The sequence below is a fragment of the Coptis chinensis genome, chromosome 8 (assembly GCF_015680905.1).
Source record: "Coptis chinensis isolate HL-2020 chromosome 8, ASM1568090v1, whole genome shotgun sequence".
Taxonomy (NCBI): Eukaryota; Viridiplantae; Streptophyta; class Magnoliopsida; order Ranunculales; family Ranunculaceae; genus Coptis; species Coptis chinensis.
Window position 1 is genome coordinate 16,546,280 of NC_141463.1, and position 21,587 is coordinate 16,567,866.

General features: G+C 36.9%; 1 protein-coding gene and 1 long non-coding RNA gene across 2 annotated transcripts; one reads left to right on the forward strand and one right to left on the reverse strand.

Moving 5' to 3' along the window:
- Positions 1–1,213: 1,213 nt before the first annotated feature.
- LOC147480231 (uncharacterized) lies at positions 1,214–6,118 on the forward strand. Its single transcript, XR_015206656.1, has 2 exons — positions 1,214–2,326; positions 5,760–6,118. It is a non-coding gene; the product is annotated as an uncharacterized LOC147480231 (long non-coding RNA).
- Positions 6,119–15,854: 9,736 nt separating this feature from the next.
- LOC147480232 (uncharacterized) lies at positions 15,855–17,057 on the reverse strand. The gene has a single exon (XM_086578591.1). The coding sequence runs from the start codon at positions 17,055–17,057 to the stop codon at positions 15,855–15,857; it is 1,203 nt and encodes a 400-aa protein (XP_086434717.1).
- Between the last annotated feature and the right edge of the window lie 4,530 nt (positions 17,058–21,587).

A 21,587-nucleotide genomic window follows, 5' to 3' on the forward strand; every position in this document is an offset into this window, starting at 1 on the left:
AGGACTCGAATGCAACAAGTGAGCTACTCAGACAATCAGGGCGATGAACTCTACGCATAGGCGGGAAGTTGTAAAATTGCCCAAAGACCGAACCGCCACTGGACTGCACATGGACCCACTATGCGGGACCGCAAGAATTGGATAAGTCATCAATCATGGAGCATGTCAAGACAAAAATGACAAATTATTGGTGCAAAGTTGACACCTTGTATGTAATTAATTAGATTAAGTGTTAATAGTGAAAAAAGGCAAGGTGTCACTTTGTTTTAATGTGGTGGATAAAAATGAAGTAAATGTGATTTGATGTTTAACGTGGGAGGAAATGAGATTTCTCTCAAATGGAGAAGAAAACAAAACAAGGGGGACACTCCATTTACTCCATTGACTTCTTTTCTTTACCTTGTATTATTTTAGTTCCTTAGTCTTATTATTTTTTAGTTTTTAGTTTTGGTAAGAAATAGCTTGTAATAGTTTTAATGGAGGAAACTTTGGTTTTCTTCTAAGTGGAAAATAAATCAAAAGCAAGTGAGTTTAGATAGTTAGTTTTTTCTTCTTCTCTTCTTTCTCTTTTTGTTACTTTCTACACTTGTAATCCTTTATCCCAAGGATCATGAGCTAACTTCCCTTTTGGGGAATTAATAAAACTCATGTGAGGGAAAATCTTTGTTATTGGTTTGGTAAGTTGTTTAGGAAGAACAACTAGACCTACATCCTATCCCAAAATGATAGTGGTGTAGTGTCTAGTTAGGAATCAAAGTGATGAGCTTAGAGATAAGTCATTGCTTTGGTTCCACATTCTAGCATGTATGAGCTTAGAGATGAGCCATACATGTTAGGGATCAAGTTTTCCTTTATTAGGACTTGTCTATGAGTTCTAGGAAGAATAAAATGAACTTATTAAAATCAAACAACAAAAGTTATCTTCACATGAGGAGGATTAACTCCCCACCTTTGCTTTTAGTAAAATTGTATTGTACATGACTTTGAAATTTAATGTTTTTAATTTTTGTGTAGTAAAAATCTAAACCAAATATTTAGAATTAATATAATCATATTTAAACTTACTCACTAGTTCTCTAAAAGTAAAAACCAAGTTATAGTTTTTCCTAGACTTTAGGTTGGTTCGAATCTTTATTCCAACTTTATGAACACGAAGATCGTGAGTAAGGATAACTTTGAATTCACACTTTTGACAAAGAAGAGATTCAAATCTCTAAAGTAGTAAAAGGGGAATATCACAAAGCGTAAGCAAGTTGAATTTTTGTCTAGAGTAAAAGTAGAAAGAGAAAACATGAAGGTGGAAAACCGAACAAACCGTCCAAACTCTCTGTTCTTCTCTCAACTGAAGGAAGCTACCAATACAGAGAGTATGGCAAAGAAAAAGAATGGGGAAGATTCAGCCTGTAGCCAGAAATATGGGGTTCCAAGTTACGGCACTGCTTGGGTTCCAACAAACAACATATTCGGCAAGCAGAAACCGATGGAGAACGATGAACAAGATTCGGAGTTGAGTCGTAGTTCGTGGTTAGTTTTCTGTGGGGGTGGTGGAGAAGGTCGAAGTGGAATTCCAAATTCGCTCTTGCTAGCTCAGTTCGATTCCAATTCTCTCTCCCCAAATCTGATAAGTTATTTATGATGAATTTGCGCCTCACGTGTGGTTTTACCGTTTTAACTTGCAAAATTGGATGAATCTTTTGTTCAAATTGCTTGATGTTTTGAATCCAATGTGTGTGTAATGTGATTAATAATTGAATTATGATCGTGGGATGTTTTTTAGCTCCGTTTCTTTATCCATATACCATATAGAATGGCAGTCCATCCATCCTGGGGGAGATGGTGTTATCTGTTCATTTCCTAAAAGTTGCAGGTACTCCTTCTTCTATTTTCCATTTACAACATAGAAAAAGCAAAGATATATTCTGAGATCCAAATGACGTATATTTATCCGCATATTCTTCTGTGACGGGTGTAAAAGGTTTTTGCAAAAACTCAGAAGTGAAGTTAGGATAGTTTATATGAAATACTTTGTTGAATATGTAATTCTGAACTTAGGATATTTATGTGAATCGGTTTTACTACAGTTGAATAAGTCACTAGCTATTATGATTAGTATCTACAATGATTCTTTACTTTGACCAAGGTTTTCAACACTTTTATTATGTGATTTTCATATAAATGGTTTGAGTGGGACATCCTAGAGTCTTTTGAAAAACATCAAGTGGACCTGGAGTCTTATGAGAAGATGTTGACCTAGTTGGAAGATGTTGGACAACAGTTAGCAATAACTTTTAGCACTGATGGTTCTGCACTTGCTGTTAGTGGTGAGGTATGTTCAATCTGTTTTGATTGGAGATACATGCTTGCTGATTGCTGATACACATTTGATAAGTGAAAAATCAGTAATGATACTTTAGTTGTAGCCTTTAGGCTCAGTTATTGAAACCATTTCCAGCTTTGTCTTTAAACCAGAGTACTAGATGTTGCTTAGTGTGGGGTAATTAAGTCTCTATATTTTGTTCTTCAAGGAAGATAGAAGAAAGGTATGATTTTGTTTCTAATTAGTAAACAATTATGATTTTTGTTTGTTTACTAACTGTTGCATCAATTTTTATTTAGTTACTAGAAATAAATTGGATACTATATGATAATCAAGTGCATCTCTGATTGGCAAACCTGTTCTGCATGTAAAATCCTACACCAAGAGCCAAATCCTTTGGAAATTTTGGACAGGAATTATTTCTTTTCCTTTTTAGTGCTACAAGTTTGTTAGGGTTAGGAAGGCCAACTGCTTTAAAATTAGAGGTAGACTTTACCTTCTTTGTCCCTTTTACAAAGTTGCGAAGTTGCCCATCATGAGGAGGTAAGAAGTAATTATGGTCTTGATTCAAGTCAAGACTAGCTAGGTGTCTGCTTCTTTATATGTCTCTGCACAGACATGAGCAAACGTAAGACACGAAAAACTATTAGCCAATCCTTCTATAGCCTTACTGAGAGTCTGAGACTAAGACGCTATCAAGATGGCTTCCTTATTCGTGTAAGTATATGAGTCGCTACTAAGGAAACAGAAGTGGAAAAATAAACTGAATTAAAGAAGGCAAAAGTGAGTTACAGGACAGAGTAACAATCGTTGAGGAAATGCAGGGATTTGGTTATGAAATGGAGATGAATACATATTTTTTTGTCATGGGGCTGTTTTGTAAGAGGAGACTTATTGAGGATGCTGTGGAGTTGTATGAGTACAAGATGGGTAGTGCATATAAGCCTCCCGTTCAGGACGACATTTTCCTCTTGCGAAAGGCTGTTATGTGGAGTAAAGAGTTGAACATGCAGTTGTTTCTAGAGTTGTGGAGACTTTCACTAATGGCGGAAATAGCTTGACAACGTCTATTCTTGACATGGTTGTTAAGTCACTGATCAGTGTTAACAGATTGAAGGAATGTGGTACGATCCTTAAGGCCATGGAAAAAGGTGGATTTGTACTTACCAATGAAGTTTACAATAAAATTATCTTTCATCTTGGTAGTGTTGATAGAGGTGAAGCCGTTCGATGATAAGTGAGATGAAAGCTTCGAACTGCCCGATTCCAAAACATGGACTTCTTTGATTCATGGGAAATGCTTAGCTGGTAATGCCAAAAGCGTCATATTCCTTCGAACAATGGTAGAAGAGGTTGGGGTCACAGATGCTGGTCATGCTTTTGAAGAAGTGTTGAAGGGGTTTTGCCGGAAGAGGAAAGCCACAGATGCATACAACTTTCTTTCCGAGATGGTTGGTCAACGCCAATTACGACCTCACCATTTAGCATACAAAATGTTGATTTAGAGCTTATTGGTTCAGGGAGGTTTCAATGAAGCACTGAGTCTTCTTGGATTGAGGAAAGGTCATGGTTTCCCACCTTTTCTTGAACCATTTATCGATCGTATCTCCAAGTCTGGGACTGGGGATGATGCTATCAGTTTTCTGAAAGCAGTGACGGATAGGAAGTTTCCATCTACTATTGTAGTTGTCCTTATGATTGAAGTATTTTTTAAGGTTGGGAGGCATAACGAGGCACATAATTGCTTTTCAAAGCCTCCAAGTTATATCTGTAACCATGCTGATGTGTTGAATCTTTTTGTTGCCCATAAACCTGTAGGTGCCATTCCTACTGCTATGGTAGCTTAGGTGTGATGGGATGCTGATTTCCATTACTGGAATCGTTAAAATAAGAACCACAAATCCACAAACAGAATATCCATCACTAATTATTCCAACTTTAGGCAGTTTGACATTAAAATAAGACAGGTGTAACATTGATTGCGGTGTACAAAGAGGTTGAAATGAAATGATGAATTTGTAGCTGGCTATCAATTTAGGAAACGAGATCTATTGAATCAGAATTAACAGGAATTAGAGGAAGTAAGAAGTCTGGTTTATAGAGGATTGGTGTTCGGACTTCGGACTTCTGATAGGGCATGAGCAGGTCAACATTTAAAGAGGATATTCTGATTATCAGCATCATGATGTACAAAAACGATTGCTACTATTAAATTCTTTGAGGAGCATTATATTGTTTACCTGTAGAAGAGTAAGAAAGTACACTAATTGTTCAAGTTCTTCAACGTGGATGCTGTGTATACAAATGTATGAGGTCTGAGAAGTTCACGTAATATTACGAATATACATGAATATACATTGGAAATACTATGTATAAAACTCAATTCAATGACTGAAGATAACTATGTAACACGGTGACAACGACACCAGAATGATGTTCCTCCACCGCTGTGAAGTTGAGTATTTGGCACTACCATGGCAACCAACATGCCCAAGACCAATTCGAGGCCACCACCACAACAACAACAACAGCAGCAGCAGTAGAATAATGTGAACAATGAGAAAAGCAATGGTGGGAGTGTGAAGCAGAATAACCAAAGATACCGGAATCATCGGTCAAGCATGTCTTCTATGTATGGGAATAGTATTAAAGGGAGAGAATCTGAAGACCCTGCAACTAAAACTATGATGAAGGCGATGGCAGCAAGAGCCTTATGGCATTTAGCTAAAGGGAATTCGACAATTTGCAAAAGCATTACGGAGTCGAGGGCACTTTTGTGTTTTGTTGTTCTTCTCGAGAAAGGTAGTTATGAAGTCCAATACAATTCTGCAATGACATTGATGGAAATCGCTGCTATTGCCGAACAAGATGCTGATTTGAGACGTGCTGCGTTCAAGCCTACTTAAATTCAAATGGACATAAAAAATCAAAGGCCTTGAAATTTTTGTTGACACAAAAGGAATAGGCCTTCTGGACTATGACTAACTCATTGATCATTTAACGATTGTTGTTACATCACACTGCTTATTTTAACGCTTAAAAGGATCCTCGAGTTAGTTTGTCATGGTCCATAAACTAGCTACGAGCTATCCTTTCTGTTGCTACAAGCAGCAGATGGTTAGTTGGTCTGGACTCTGGACCTTCATTTTTTTTCTCCTTAACTGTAGGGGAATTTAAACCAAATATTCTTTAATGTGTTTCCAGAATTTATTGTTTCAATTTTTATTCTGCAGTATTTGCAAATGACTTTGTTCCTGTTTTTTATGGTCACTTAGATTTTAGATTTTGCAGTATTAGTCAGTTGTGACTCATTTATTGGTACAGTTTGCAGCCAATATCGTCTGATAATGGGATCCTTACATAGAGATCCTGGTTTTTTTTAATTCCTCTTTGGTAGTTGTGTGGTATCTACCAATTTTATTTCCTTTTGTTGCTGTTATAGGATTTTCTTTTGTCTATATGGATGATGAGCGAGATGCCGAGGATGCAATTCGAGGACTTGACAGGGTGGAATTTGGAAGACAGGACCGGCGGCTTCGTGTTGAGTGGACAAAGGTATGTATGACAGGACAAATCAAGCCATCTGACGTGGGTTTGAATAAGGACATAGTGATACATACATGGAGAGGTTCCAGTCAAGGAATCATCTGGAGAGGTGGTCGATGTATTAGAAGCTAACTACATTAGTAGTCGATCACAAAACGGAGCAACGCAAAAAGATTGACCAGCAGCGTCTCATGAAATTTATTACATACCAAATGCTATTTTTTTCTATACCAAATGCTGGAATAATTTACTGTATGAGTTTGTGTTAATGTGTATGTATCAGATGTTGTTTACTTAAAGAGTGTTGGATGAATTATAATCTTTTATTTATTGTCATTAGACTCATCTAATTTGCACCATCTTCTTATGGTGAGTTCCAATTTAGATCAATGCTTCAACTCACTACCAATCAATATCACAAATGCATACACTTGCTATTCCTTCAGCTAGGAAGCCTTAGTTGTCATATGGAAGTCACAATGCACCAGTTGTCCCCGCTATGCAGCAGATAGCCCAGCAACCATCAGTTGTTGTTTCCTATTATATATGATCTATTTATGTTAGCTCTTTCATCAAGTAAAACAGGATTTGGGATTAGGTGAGATCATTGAATAAGTGAAATAGGATTTGGGATTAGGCTATTAGCTTTAATGAGGTCTCTGTGCGAAAATACTTAGGTCAGCTTGATTATCTGTTGCATAATGGTGTATTTTTGCTGTCAACGAGCGTATTTTATGTCACGATAAGTTTTGGGATCATTGTGTTATTTTTGTTTATCTTTTATGTCACGATACTGAATGAAATGGTTTATCATAGATTTCTTGTTGTATTTTTGTTCTATATGAATGAAATTGGAAACGATCTTATTTAGATAACCTTTTTTACTATCCAAAACACACAAATTAAATAGCGTTATCTTACTTGCATAGAAATTCAACTCAAATGTCCAAGGATAAATTTAAGAAGTCTTATACAATTAAAACTCTAAAGCTAACTCAGTTCTTACACAATTACAAATCTTATACAATTAAAAGTCTAAAGGTAACACAACACTAACAAAAGCTGTAAGCAAACTGTTTTTTCTGTCGCTCAAGATCCTCTTCAGTGTCACATATCTTACGGTAAACAAACTGCGAAAGTAGTAAACTCCCCCAACCCTTAGCACCTCCAAGAGTTGTAACACCCCTGCCACGGTGACAATAGAAATAATTCCCCAAACATCCGCAACTTAATCATAACACCGATTATATCCTAAGGCTTCGATTATAATATTTATACTAACACCATAAACCCCATCGCCAAGAAAGGCACCGAAGCCAACCCAAACGTGAAACAAATCAGCGTCAAAATCGGCAAAGCAACACAACAAGCAATCACTCTCGGCGTCACAAGGTAATCCACTGGGTCAGTACCAAGAACTCTCAATGTATCGATCAGTTTGCTCCAAAACCTGCATTTTCCCAACTCCGCTGCAAATGCACTCCCTATACGCCCCAAAGGTTGGTGATACAGTCAAGTAAGTGCTGCCCAAGAAGACAATTTCTAAATCATTATCAGCTGCAGTGAATAAGAGCAGCAGCTATAAGAGGAGTTAAAGCTTTAGCCAAAGAGAGGAAAAGTTGTTCAGGTTTACCTTATGGATGACGAAAAAATATATACCTCCAGAATTGCTCGGTACAATAGACGATGTATTCTTGCACTGAAAAAGAATAATGGTACGAAGTGTTAATTTTTATTTTACACACTTGATAAATATTCTAACAAAATAATATATTGAAGGGTCTAACCTTATGCAAATATATTGAAGGTTCTAACCTTATGCGTCATAGAAGAATTATGATGTCTGCAAATACAAAGAGCAACCATAGAGAAAAAGTGCTAAAAGAGCATAGAAGAAAACATCCACAGCTAATGAAATATCAAAGTCACACTGGTATGTAACTTGCAAAATAAAAAAATACTGTTTTATACTCTCATTTGATTTTAAGATATTGTATAGGTGTAAGTAATTGATATCTATATTTTTCTTTATGCCTATATTACAGAGGAATTGATACACACACAGGAATTAAATGAGCAACAAAGTAATCATTTAACCAATAGTACTGGTATGAACTTACTGATTTTATAATGACACAACAATTTTAATATCCTTTCCACAAGAAATGGCTAAAGTTGACCTTTTTTTGGTATAATGCTCAAATAGTCAATGTTGAATCTACAAAGGAATAGACTGCTAAAATAGCTCGCCTTAATTGAAGTCGTTTATTGGCTTTAAAGAAATGTAATCGTTTGTTGGCATCCAAGGAACACAACTTGCGTTCAAATAAAGGTAAAATTGTATTTTATATTCGGTTGAGGATTAATTAAAGTTTTTGAAATTTGATATGTTTTATTACACAGGCTAAATAGGTACTTTGAATCTTACAGATGCTATGCATCGTATAATGACTTCAATATCTCAAATCACAAATATCAGTGAAAGGAATAAACGTTTGCAAAAGCAAAAAAAAAAACATCGTAATCTAAGCAAGTATACTAACAGTGATAGTATGTGTTTTCTTCTTCAATTTTGATATTTTATTCAGAATGTTTGCCAAATTCACTACTAATTTTTATATTTTAGGAGTTCATAACTTTGGACCACCAACTGAAGAGTGTATGTACTGTGGAATAATTCTTTGGGAAGAAGAAAGAAACAACAAAGGAAAATCATATGTTCTAACATTCTCTATATGTTGTGGAGAAGGAAAAGTTCAACTTCCACTATTTGAGGCGGCTCCTGAGTTTCTTAATAAACTCTTAGATTTGAAAGGAGGAATAAGATCTACTAAATTTAGAAGATATATATAGACATACAACTCCATGTTTCAATTTACTTCTGCAGGAAGGAAGATAGATAAAACTATCAATGATGGAGGAGGTCCTTGCGTTTTCAAAATAAGTGGGCAAAATCATCATAAAATTGGGTCTCTTCTTCCATTCGAAAATAAGTCTCCTCAATTTGCCTAGTTATATGTATAGGATACTCAAAATGAATTGAAGAATAGGATACAAATATTCAATGAATATAATGAACTTCCTGATCCTGCAATTGTTGATGGATTGATCAAAATGTTTGATCAACACAATAAAGTTGTACAGTCTTTTAGGATGGCTAGAGACACAGATTTAAAGAAGATTAAATGATTGATGTCCGCCTAAGACTTATTAATTCTCGACAGAGTGATGGAAGACAATACAATCTGCCAACTGGCAATGAAGTTGCAGCTTTAATTGAAGGGGATCGATTTAATGTTAATGATTTTAGGTACATAATTGTTGAAACTAGAGGAGGTTTGGAGAGAATAAATGAATTGCATCCTAAATTCATGGCTTTGCAATATCCTTTAATGTTTCCCCGTGGTGAAGATGGTTATAGACCTGGGATTCCTTATAGAAAATTTCCTAATAGTGAGGAAAATGAAAGAGTTTTTAATATAGATGATCATAAAAGAGATACGGATAGTATGAGACAATATTGGGCTTTTAGACTACAAAGAAGGACACTAGAAAGTTGATTACTCTGGATAGGTGGACGTTTACGTCAAACAGTCATTGTTGATGGTTATACATGTATAGAAGATCAAAGAATGTATTGGTATTAGATACACCAAGAAGAAATTAGGGCTGATTTATATATCAATGTGATGGATGCAGTGGTCGTAGGTATATAAGTAATATTATTTAAATTTTAAATTTTATTTCCATTAGCTTATGATTTGTTTTAATGTATCAATAACCCGTTTTAAAATAAACACAGGTGATACTACAACAGCATCAATTGGTAAACGTTTGATCCTTCCATCAACATTTACAGGAGGCCCTAGATACATGATACAGACTTACCAAGATGATATTGCCATATGTAGATGGGCAGGACCACCTGATCTTTTTATTATTGTGACTTGCAATCCAAATTGGAATGAAATTCTTAGTTATCTACAAAAAGACCTTGGACTATTGCCTAATGATGTTCCTGATGTTGTGTGTCGAGTATTCAAAATGAAGTTGGAGTGCATCATGAAAAGATTGCATTATGGAAATCATTTCGGCAGAGTCATTGCAGGTTATAATCACATACCTTTTTTTTTTTTTTTTATATAGAATAGATAATGTCTAGTAAGACTATAAATTGACGTAGAGCAAAAACCTGCAAAATGTGAAACAATAGTCAATAATTTATTCATAAATGTGGAATTCATGTTTGCTATTAACTGTAAAATGTAAATTTATGTGTTTAAACATCCTATATTTAAATAGGGGAGAACACTTACAGATTTTCTTCTATATATGGTCCAATAGATCTGCACTCAAACTTTTCTCTATTTAGAAGCAGTTGAGCTGTGTGTTTTTTATGGAAAACAGTGCATTGTGGCTAAGATAATATATAGTCAAAGTTGAAGAAGAAAACCAGGGGCCGTGATGTTAGAAACCAGAGACGTAATGAATAGGAGATGGGTGGAAAAAAGGAGGTGTTTTGTGGAATTTTTGAAAAAGTCAAAGCAATTTTCTCTCCCACCCCCAATATTAACAGAAAACTACCCAGTTTTGTGTTGTGTCCAGGTGTCATTTACTTTGTTAATGTACTTTAATACCCTTTTAAATTCAGTTTGTTAAGATTGATGCTTACGGTTTGTCTCATTTTCTGAGTGATCCATCTATTTCACTTCTTAATAGGAAGATATATTTCTTACTTATTGATAAGATCATATACCTTTATAATTATTTAAAGACTGCTACTAAATAAATTTTCCTTTTTTGTGTGCAGTATTGTACGTTATTGAATTTCAAAAACGAGGACTGCCACATGCTCACATTTTATTGTTTTTACATTCGGAAGATAAAGCTAAAAGTGTTTCGGATATAGACAAGATGATATCAGCTGAATTGCCAGACAAAGCCAGTGAACCTCTATCCGTGTGGTGAGAAGAAAAAGGGTTCTCCATGTATGGACATTAAAGAGAACAAATGTACAAGGAAATTTTCGAAGGATTTCTACAGTGAAACGACATTTGATGAGAAAGGTTTTGCAATTTATTGAAGGCAAGATAATAAAAGAACTGCAATGGTGGTACGTCAAAATCCGGTTGAAATTGACAATCGGTGGGTTGTTCCTTACAACCTTGAACTTACCAAAGAATTTAAGTGTCACATCAATGTTGAACATTGTAACCGCTCACGGATGATTAAATACTTATTCAATATATTGGACAATATAATATAGTGGGATGGAATGGGCCAAGTGTGCAATTGCAAACACACCGAAAACATACAGTAGATAAGTGCCCCCAACTAATCAAATGGGAACCCTAAGCTAAAAAAAGAAGAAGAATAATGATCGGTTTGAAATGAACTCCTAACAAAATACTAGATGCTTAGTTTCATTCTCTTTTGTGCAAAACAAGTCAAGTTGTGGTGATCTCTCAATGTATTTCTCAAGAGGTAAAGGTGTTCAGTTTCCTTTTGCAGTTACTGACAGAGTAGTTATCTTATAACTCACGACAATGGGAGATCCTTTGTAGCATATATTTAACTTCAGTTTCTTTTAACCAAATGAATATTATATTCTTGGTTCTTTGGAAACTTGCCTTAATCTGCGGAATCTCAAGAGTTCCTTTTAATAGCCGAAACATATTATGTCCTTCTGACATGACCATGGAAGAGAGGTGACGTTGTTTATGATATGAACTGACTTCTACCTTTTAGAATCTAACATTATGTAGTCTGCAAGACCTGCATCAATAGCCTTAAGCATGACACTCCCTTGGTCATCTATGATCATACCTCAAAACCATATTTATCAGCCATAAAAGAACCATTTGCATTCACTTTTATAGCCCGTGTAGTAATCTTAGGTTTAATCTTAGGTTATCCAAAAGATGAAATTTGATTGTACCCGGTACTTCCCCAAATTATCCAAAAGATGATACTTTAGTTGCAGACAATAATCATGTCAATTGGGTGATTTCCTTGAGAAAGTAAATTTTAGGGGTGAACTAGTGTAGATCTAGATGTCCAATTAATTTCCCACTAGATGATGGGAAACAATCACTAAATACAAAAAAAATTTGTGACTTTTTTTTTTGTGTTGTAATAGTAATTTCCCATCTTTTTATTAATACACAATCATAAGCAAATTTTCATTCAATTAACCTTCATTCTTAACATGTCATTTACTAGGTCCTAGCCTTAGCTCGACAAGACACTCACTTTCAGTCCTAGGCACCACTAAGATAGCCTATTATTGTTTCTGTGAACCCTGCTGCTTGCCCCAAAAGATGTATTCTGAATAACTATTAGTACATTTTGCTTTCTCTAGTATTCCTACACGCAACTGGCACATCAACACCACGAGTAGAAAAAAAATCAGTCACCAAGTCATATAGTACAAGTACACTAATGCTTCATCTTCATAAGCATGAATCAAAAGACACTATCAGTTTGATGAGCTACTGTCCCTATTGTTGATCTCTTCATATATGATGAGTGTTTCGACCCCCACCTACGTGGCGAACGTCCATTGGTAGGGATCTCCACTTTATTCATTTAATCGACAGGGCTAAAACCCTAATTTGCAGTACCATGGATCAATGTACAAGCCCATTAACTCATGTGTCTAAGGTTGAACCTTAGCCACATGGCTTGCCACTAATGTACATTGATTTATGTCCAGATTCATTTCTTATCAAAGAGATAATTATCAATTGAGAATTATATTTTATCACAATGACTCAAGCTACAAGAATACTTGAGCTACAATGATTCTCTACTCTACCTATATAAATACCAAACTATTTTTCATACAGAACTACGTTCTTGAGACTTGATCTCACTGATAATTTGGGTACGTAGGCAACCGCAAGGTACAGTCTCATCATTCCCCCGATCACCATCATTTCTCTAATTACTTTTCTACGTTCTTCGTCTTTTTATCAACACTTGGTGTTTTGATCATATTTGGTCGAAACAATGAGCATGCTTCACTGCCCCCAAATCTCACTTTAGAAAGTCTAGAGCACCTCCTAAACCCGTAGCATAACCATCAGTTTAAGTAACCATCCGTTGATTTAGAAACTCTAGAGCACTTATATACTTGAAAATCGACCCAACCTTTGTAGCTCTTTCTTTATCTTGAATTCTATTGTAGATTGAAAAACCTTCCTTTCTTGCTTCCTTTATTTCTGAAATTCCATACACAGTTTTAAGGAAACACATCATTGTTTAGGAACTGCTCAAAGACTAAGAAAGTACATGTTGTTTCCCAAATAAGGTCATCTTGACAAAACCTTCCTATGTGTATGGTCATACTGGCCAAACTTTATCGTTGTCTTTAGATATCTTGAATAATTTCGCATGTTTCTCTTTCTAAATTACTATACTTAGGGTTTAGGCTTTGAGTATTCACATATTATCTGTGTATCTCTATACTAATTAGACTTTGAATTATAATTTTTGACAGTATGGTTAGGAAAAAACTTGTGTTAACTTTAGGCGCACCCTCTCGAAATAATCCTGGCTTCGACGTCAAGAACGCATGCTTTTAAGTCACACATCCTTACCTCGAAACCCGACACTGTCATCTCGAAAACTCGATATGTTGACAAATAATATATTATACAATTATACAGAGTATATCGATAGTAGCTCAGATAAGGGATATAATTCTAATAAAAAATTTATTGTTTCTAGTAATACCACTATGTCAAATGAAGGCAACGAGTCTGCAACTCAAATAAACTCTTCTTCCTCAGCGTCACCCTCACAACATATTAAGACCGATGAACCCGTCTGGCGCCCATCGTATATTGCTGATGGTTTAGCATGCCATCCTTTTGAGACTGTGACCTCGAAGTCAGAATGGGACATAATGGATGACAACAACATGTGGAGCGGTGGTTTAAATGCTTACTTTCCAAAAAGACCCAACCTAGAAATAATTAGAACTGCATATCAAATACCAGATACGGTCACCCTCCAACACTATGCTGGATGTAGGAAAGGGACCAAATGCCAAAATGGCGATGCCCGAACAATCATCATCACTGTGGGGTAACTAGCTGCTGGTTTGCAACTCCCCTTAACTGACCTTGATCGAGAGGTATTAAACTACTTGACTATCTCTCATGGTCAAGGCACTAGCAATTTTTGTAGACTATTACATATTTGCAACTATTAATTATAATTCTCATCTGGAACCCGATGTGCGGAGATCACAAAAAATCTGGCTTACCGACATTATAAATCATTATAACTTTGTCGAAAGTATCGAAAAAGACAAGAACGGTCGATTGGAGCCTAGTGGTTATTTCTATCCCAAGAAACGAAGCCACCGACAAGGTATCATTAGAGTAAACCGAGATAGTGATTTTAAATGGCCACTCTATCCTATCATGGTATCTAGTCAATGGGAGTCAGCTGCTCCAATCACGGTCCCTTCCCTGGCACATCATGTTTTTAACCTTAGAGGTATGTTGCTCAAGACCCCCTTTCTTGAACCCAGCTTTTATCACTGATCTATTATCTGATTGATCTAAAATTGTGACCTTGTTTCAGTATTAAAACCGACCACACCGCCCAGTCGTGGCGAATCTACTAGAGTATCGGATCTTCTAAGATGCACTGATGAAGAAATAACTACTCGAACTAGTGCTGATAAATATGGCAATTCAAAATCGAATATTGATCTTTCAGATATCGATAATTATGTTGCTCCTTTATATTTCCTAAAAAATAATGTCCTTCGAGGTCAAGATCCTTTACCTCCCCAATCTGTTATGCCATGCAAAACTAATCCATGTTCCTTACAACCTTGTTCATCTAAAAAAGTATTGAGAAAAACTTTTGATTCCACTAAATTGCCTACTAACATCCTCGATGTTATTTTGATTATATGCTAAATGGTTTTAAAATGATTGTAGATTTTTTTCCCAAAATCAAACAAGAGATTTCCGATTTCTATAATTATCCACTTTTGCAAGATGTGTTTGATCACTACTGCTTATTGTACACAGATATGGGCTCTCGCATTCCTTATGTCCAAGACAAATCAACCAAACACCTGAACAGGTTTTTGCAAAAATCAACACATGGTAGCTCCTCCCAGGCTCCTACCTTTTCTCAAGAAGAACCTGTCGATACCGGTCTTCACAAAAAGAAAAGAAAAGAACCTGGTTCCACTAAAGCCCCACCAACCTCAAGGGTACCGAAGGCTACAAAAACTACCACAACTGAGACAGCTATCCCTGTGCCTGCCAAATCATCAATTATACCAGCCACTTTCAAACCCACTGTTCCATCCACAGCTTCAGGTTCCTCTTCTCATCCTAAAGTTTTCATCGCTGATTTTGTCCTTCGAAACAAACAAAAGGTTATTAAATCCGCTTCTTTATTCTCTGATCCTCCGACACCTGGACTCGGAGAAGCTATTGTCATGAATACTATTCTCCCTCGAGATAGATCAGCAATGGTTGAAATTTGCACAACCAAACGCTTTCAAATATTGTGCTCCTCCCTCAAAAAGGTAAGAAAATAGCTTTGATCGTACTCCTATCCCAGTTTGCTCATTATATATAATGTACTCATTAACCATATCTTGATTCCAGGCTAAAGTTGTCGCTGTTGGCCAGTTTAAGCATGATATGAGTACCTTCCACCTTCTTTGGGAAGATAATGACAAACTGAAACAAGATAAGGAAAGAATACAACATTATTTGGAAGAAGAAAAGAAAAAACATGCTTCCACTTGCTCCCAACTCAATTCTGCGAACGCCGAGATGAAGAAATTCATTGATGAGAATACCGAGTTTCTTTCGAAGTTGAAGAAATCTTATGCTGAAAATGAAGCGAGCCTCGAATGAGAAAAAACAAAAACAGCTAATCTCGAAACAAAGATAACTGGTCTTGAGGCAGAACTTCAAAAAGTTAAGCTTGATCTGGTTGTAGCTGAAAATCATATGAAATATTGTGTTACAACGATGAGGAGTTTCAGACCATATCTTCTTACTGATGTTATCACTGAATACAATCTTGATTCTAATGACGAGAGCGAGATGCCTTCCGACATTGTTGCCCCTGATCTAGAAAAAGATGTTGTGGACTCTGCTACCCTTACTGTTGAAGCTGTCGATACAACAATGAGTACCCCACCTTTCAATCCAGACTCGTTCATCAATACACCCAGTGTATCAATCTCCATAATTTCTAAGTCGTCGATATTGATGCTTGGCCTCTGTTGAACTCCGATATGTAGAGTGTGACCTTCTGTGTTTTCCAGCATCGCTGCAACATATGTCAGGGCATCAGCATGCCTGTTCTCATTTCTATTGAGATGCTGAGGCTTTATCTTATTAAAGTCCCTCAATTTGGACTTTATGAAGCTCAAATAATCCACCATGTTTTCATATTTTGCCGAATATTCTCCATTGATTTGGTTGACCATGAGCATCGAGTCACTGAAGATTGACAACTCTTTTATGCTGAGAGATTTAGCCATTTCGAGACCAGCTATTAAAGCTTTATACTCAGCCTCATTATTAGATGCATGGAAACCCAATTTTATTGCCATTTTGAGTCTTTGATTTTCAGGAGTGACCAGCATCACTCCGATGCCACACCCCTTACCTCCATATGATCCATCGACAAATAATCTCCAACCATTAGTTCCCGCCCATGGATCATCTGTATCGATAACATCTTCAGCCTCTTGCAGCATTGAGAATTCCTCTTCTTCCATGCCCCAACTAGCATCCTCAGATGGAAAATCTACCAGGAAGTCAGCCAATACCTGACTTTTCTTTGATACTCGGTTTCGATACTCTACTCCAAATTCGTTTATTAGTACCGACCATTTAGACATCCTTCCTGACTTAGCAGTTTTTGCTAGAGTTTGCTTTAATGGTAGATTTGTCATCACTATCACAGAATGTACTTGAAAATATGGCTTCAATCTCTGAGATAAAAATAAAAGTGCCAAAACATATTTCTCCATAATAGAGTACCGAGTCTCCGCCTCGAGCATTGTTTTGCTCTGAAAATATACCGGCCTTTCCAACCCATTTTCTACTTTCACGAGGACAGAATTTATAGCAAAATCTGATACAGCCAAATAAAAGAGCAAACTTTCTCCCTCATCTGGTTTTGTAAGTGTTGGCATTTCTTGCAAATATTTCTTTAATTCAAAAAATGCTTCTTCACATTCCTCATTCCAACAGAATTTAACATTCTTTTTAAGCAACTTAAAAAGCTGCTTACATCGATTCGAAGTTCTAGAGATGAATCTATTGAGCGCAACTATTCTTCCCTCGTCAACCTTTATATCTGCTTTCTAGTTATAGGTGATGGCATTTGCTGAAGCGCTCATATTTGATCAAGATTAGCATCGATACCTCGCTTTGTAACGATGTACCCCAAAAGTTTGCCAGAGTTAACCCCGAAGGTACATTTTTCAGGATTAAGCTTCATATTAAACTCTCGCAATATTTTGAATACGGTGTCGACGTCCTTTACATGATCTACAACTTTCATAGATTTGATGACCATATCATCTATATAGACCTCGACAATTCGTTTGATAAGTTTTTTAAACATCTTCTCTATTAGTCTTTGATAAGTAGCTCCTCCGCATTCTTCAACCCGAATGACATTATGATAAAATAGTATATCCCTCCATTAACGACGAACGCCATTTTTAGTTGGTCCACAATAGCCATTAGAATCTAAAAAAATCCCGAATACCCATCACAAAAATTGATCAACTCAAAACCAGCAGTTCAATCAACCAACTCATCAATTCTAAGCATGGGATAATGATCCTTTAGACAATTTTTATTTGCATCAGTAAAGTCGACACAAATTCGAACTCTACCATCTTTCTTAGGTACTACCACGATGTTTGCTACCCATTAAGAATGCTCCACCTCTCTGATTATGCCATTTTTTAACATCTTCTGTATTTCAACTTGCACCACTTCTTCATACATTGGTCTCACCTTCCAATGTTTTTATGCATCGGAATTACATTTTCTTCCATATTCAGCTTGTGTGAACAAACATCTGGATTGATACCGGTGAGGTCCAACATCGACCATGTGAAAACATCCTGATTCTCTTTCAAAAAGACCATCAACTCATTTCTTATGTTTTCCTCCATCTCTGTACCAATTAACGTATGACGCTCACTTTCTCCTGTACTAATATTAACTTTCTCCACCGTTTCTATGGTCTTTCTTTTCCAGAGGGGTTCTTCATGTTGCTTCATCTCTTGAGTGAACTTTACCTGCTCATGTATCTGCATATTGGTGTCGACAAGCAAAGCTTGCTGTAACTGCTAGTTAGAGTTTTCCAAGACGCCCCCAGTGTCTTGGCTTTTCCCCTTCATCATTCCCTTTACTGTGACAAAATTATATTTTTCTGACTCGGACTGATCGCCCCTAATTTCATGCAATCCATTATACAGTCGGGAATCGGATGACTTGATAGAATACACTAGGCACAGCCCGCATTTTGTGTATCCACTTCCTTCCCAATATGGCATTGTGATCAGAATGGTGCTTGATGACCACGAATGTCGTCATCACCGTTTGAGGCCCAGCTCGAACTGGCAATTTTATCTCTCCAGCGGGCTTGGCAGAAGTTCCATTAAAACCATATAAACTAAACTTCGGTGGTTTTAAATGAGAATCATCGAGACCAATTCCTTTGAAGACTCTCTAAAATAAAATATTAACTGAACTACCGTAGTCCACTAATATCTTCTGTACATCATATCCCGAAATACGCAAAGTGATTAACGAAGTATTGTCATATGGTAACATTACCTTGGACAGGTCCTCTGGTACGAACATAATTACGCCAGGAATGCTAGCCGACACCAACTGCTGATTCACCGAACTTGGCTCGACATTGACCTCGAGCACCTCTTTCACCATCGATATCTTTCTTATCTTATCTCGAAGGATTTTTTTCTGGGGAATTTCTCCTTTGTAAATCATGTTTATTACCCCCAGTGGCTTCTCACGTATGGTTGCCATTTCTTCAGGTCTAACATCAGCCCGAAATTCTCTCAACTTCCCCTTTTTCATGAGCCTGTCAATCACTTTTACCAGTTGTAAACACCTATTAGTTTCATGGTTCTCAACCTTATGAAATTGACAGTAAGGTTTGCCTTTCATCTCCCTGACAGTGTATTTCAACCAAATCACGAAATCTTCTTTCGCTATCCTCCTCAATATATCTTCCGGCATGGAATTGAGAGCAATGAAATTACTAGGATCCAATTCCTCCTTCAGTGTTCTCTCATACTTTCTTCTTTGTTGCGACTGATTATCTCTGTTTATGTACTGCTCCTGAGGTCTTTTATTATCTGACCTCGAGGAATCTCGACTTTCATATCGATCAGTACTATCTTTATCTCTTCTCCCTGCATTAGTGACTTGTAACACTGCTTGAGTGGTGGCTGTCTTCAATCCTTCCTTGACTCTGATATCTCTATCAGCTTTATCATACAATTCTTGCAGATTTTTAACCTCTTTTCTCAACAGATACTTGTGCATAAAAGATCTTGGTATTACACTTGCTTGGAAGGCTATGACAGGTGTCATTTCTGATTCATCCAACCTTTCTACCGACTGGGTTTCGGCCTTGAACCTTGCCAAGAAATCTTTCAATGATTCCTTCTTTGCTTGCTTTAATTGAAATAAGGTTGACACCTGCTTTGGCTTCACCCTCTGGTGACCGTAATTGGTGAGGAACCTTTCTTCAATTTCACGAAAGCATGAAATGGATCCCTCCGAAATTGTGTAAAACCATTTTAGTGCTTTGCCTATTAAGCTTGAAGAAAACGATCGACATAATACAGTATCCCAATTCTCGGTACCCTGATATATCGAGAACTGATGTCGATAACTAAAAAGATGATCCATGGGATTAGTGCCCCCTTCATACTGATGGAATTTTGGATTCTTTAACTTTGGAGGTAAAGGGGCCCTCTCTATCTCCTTTTTCAATGGATTTCTACTCACATCATCTGTCAGCTTTCGTATCGAGGCTGAGACCTTTTCCAGCAACTGATCTCCAAACTGCTTCTGCATCATTTCTTGCACAATTTCCTTTGTGATTGGTGCCTTAACTTCTTCAACTTGCACCACCTTTGGTGTCGCTCTCGCTACAGATTGTACTTCTTCAGGATGGCTTCTTCTCACCTCCTCGAGGTGACTCTTTCTCACCACTGGGGTACCTGAGCTCGACTCCTCGCCATCCTTATCATACATAGCGTCTTCAACACGCTTATCATTTTCTTCCCTCACAGCTTTATTTTCAGCCATTAACATCTGATTTTGTTTTTCCAATTCAGCCATCCTTCTCAACAAATCTTTCAAAGACACTTCTTCTTCTCGTATCTCATCCACTTCTTCCACCAGTCTACTCACTGATCGTCTAGTACGTTCTTCGCTCTGCATTCTTAGATGCTGCTTGAGACGTGCTTGCTTCATTAACCATTAATGTTTTACTTGTTGTCGCTCGTTTGGGAGGCATCTTGATAAGAAACCAAATATCTCTCTAAACAAATTCACTATTCTTCACTGATCCTATTGAAACTCCTTCAACCCCCTTAACAGTAGATTCGAAACTCTAAAGAAAACAAGAAAAAGTGTTCTTTCTTGATCCTTGAAACACGGACAACGCCAATGTAGTTTGCAAAGAAGTTTATCAAAGATCAACACCCAAGAACTAATCAAGAATCAGAAACAAAGATCGAATTGAATTGAAGTTGAGTTTTATTGCATAGTAATAATAGTGGTTACAAATTTTTCCCTTTCTCTCTCTCTCTCTGCTTTGGTTTTGTAGATATTTCTTAGAATAATCCGAATGAATGTCTTTCTTCCTCCTCCTAGTCTTTATATATTGCTGCGATTATAGCTTCATCCAATCATTTAATGCCACGTGTCCATTCTCTTCTTCTTTCTCCTTTTTTCCGTCCTAAACCTGCAACATACAAATTAGTGTCTGAAATATCGACAGTTATGTTGATATTTTCTAATTACTCACGATATTTGGGCTGGAATATCGGTTTGACGATATTTGCCCACGACACTAGGTGTGGGATAATATTTATTTTTGTATATTTAATCATTTTTTAATCAAATGATAACGGCCCCAATAAATAACAATTTTATTTTTGAGGGTAAATTTGTGGACAAGTCCACTTTTCCACAAACAGCAGCTTCTCATTGGTCCAAACACTTTGTGGACCAAATAAACAGTTTTTTCGGACAGGTAAACGGTTTTCCTAGGCAGCCTCTCCACCAATCAGGACATGAGGTATTGTAGACAGCAAATAGTGGTATGGTCCACAAACTTATTCGGTTTATTTTTCTACATTCCGGGAAGTTTGTCTAATCCACAAAAATGGCTTCCACCCAGCCCAGCCCAGCCCATCCCGTGTTAAAAGGCCCATGGTCTGTTCCTATAAAAAAATTGGTATTTTAGTCCGCACAAAATTTGCACTGCCCAATAGCCTGGATTCCACCCAGCCCAGCCCGGCCCGTGGTAAAATCCATCGTCTGTTCTTATAAAAGGTGAGGACCTCAAATTCTCTTCTTCTTCCTTCCAATAGAAGAACCAGTGAGAAAAGGGAGATGTTCGGCCACTTGGGTAGTGATGCAACAGTACAACATACTTTAGA

Excerpts from the sequence above, each read along its gene's own strand:
- LOC147480232 (XM_086578591.1), bottom strand. The coding sequence starts at position 17,057 with ATGCCAACACTTACAAAACCAGATGAGGGAGAAAGTTTGCTCTTTTAT.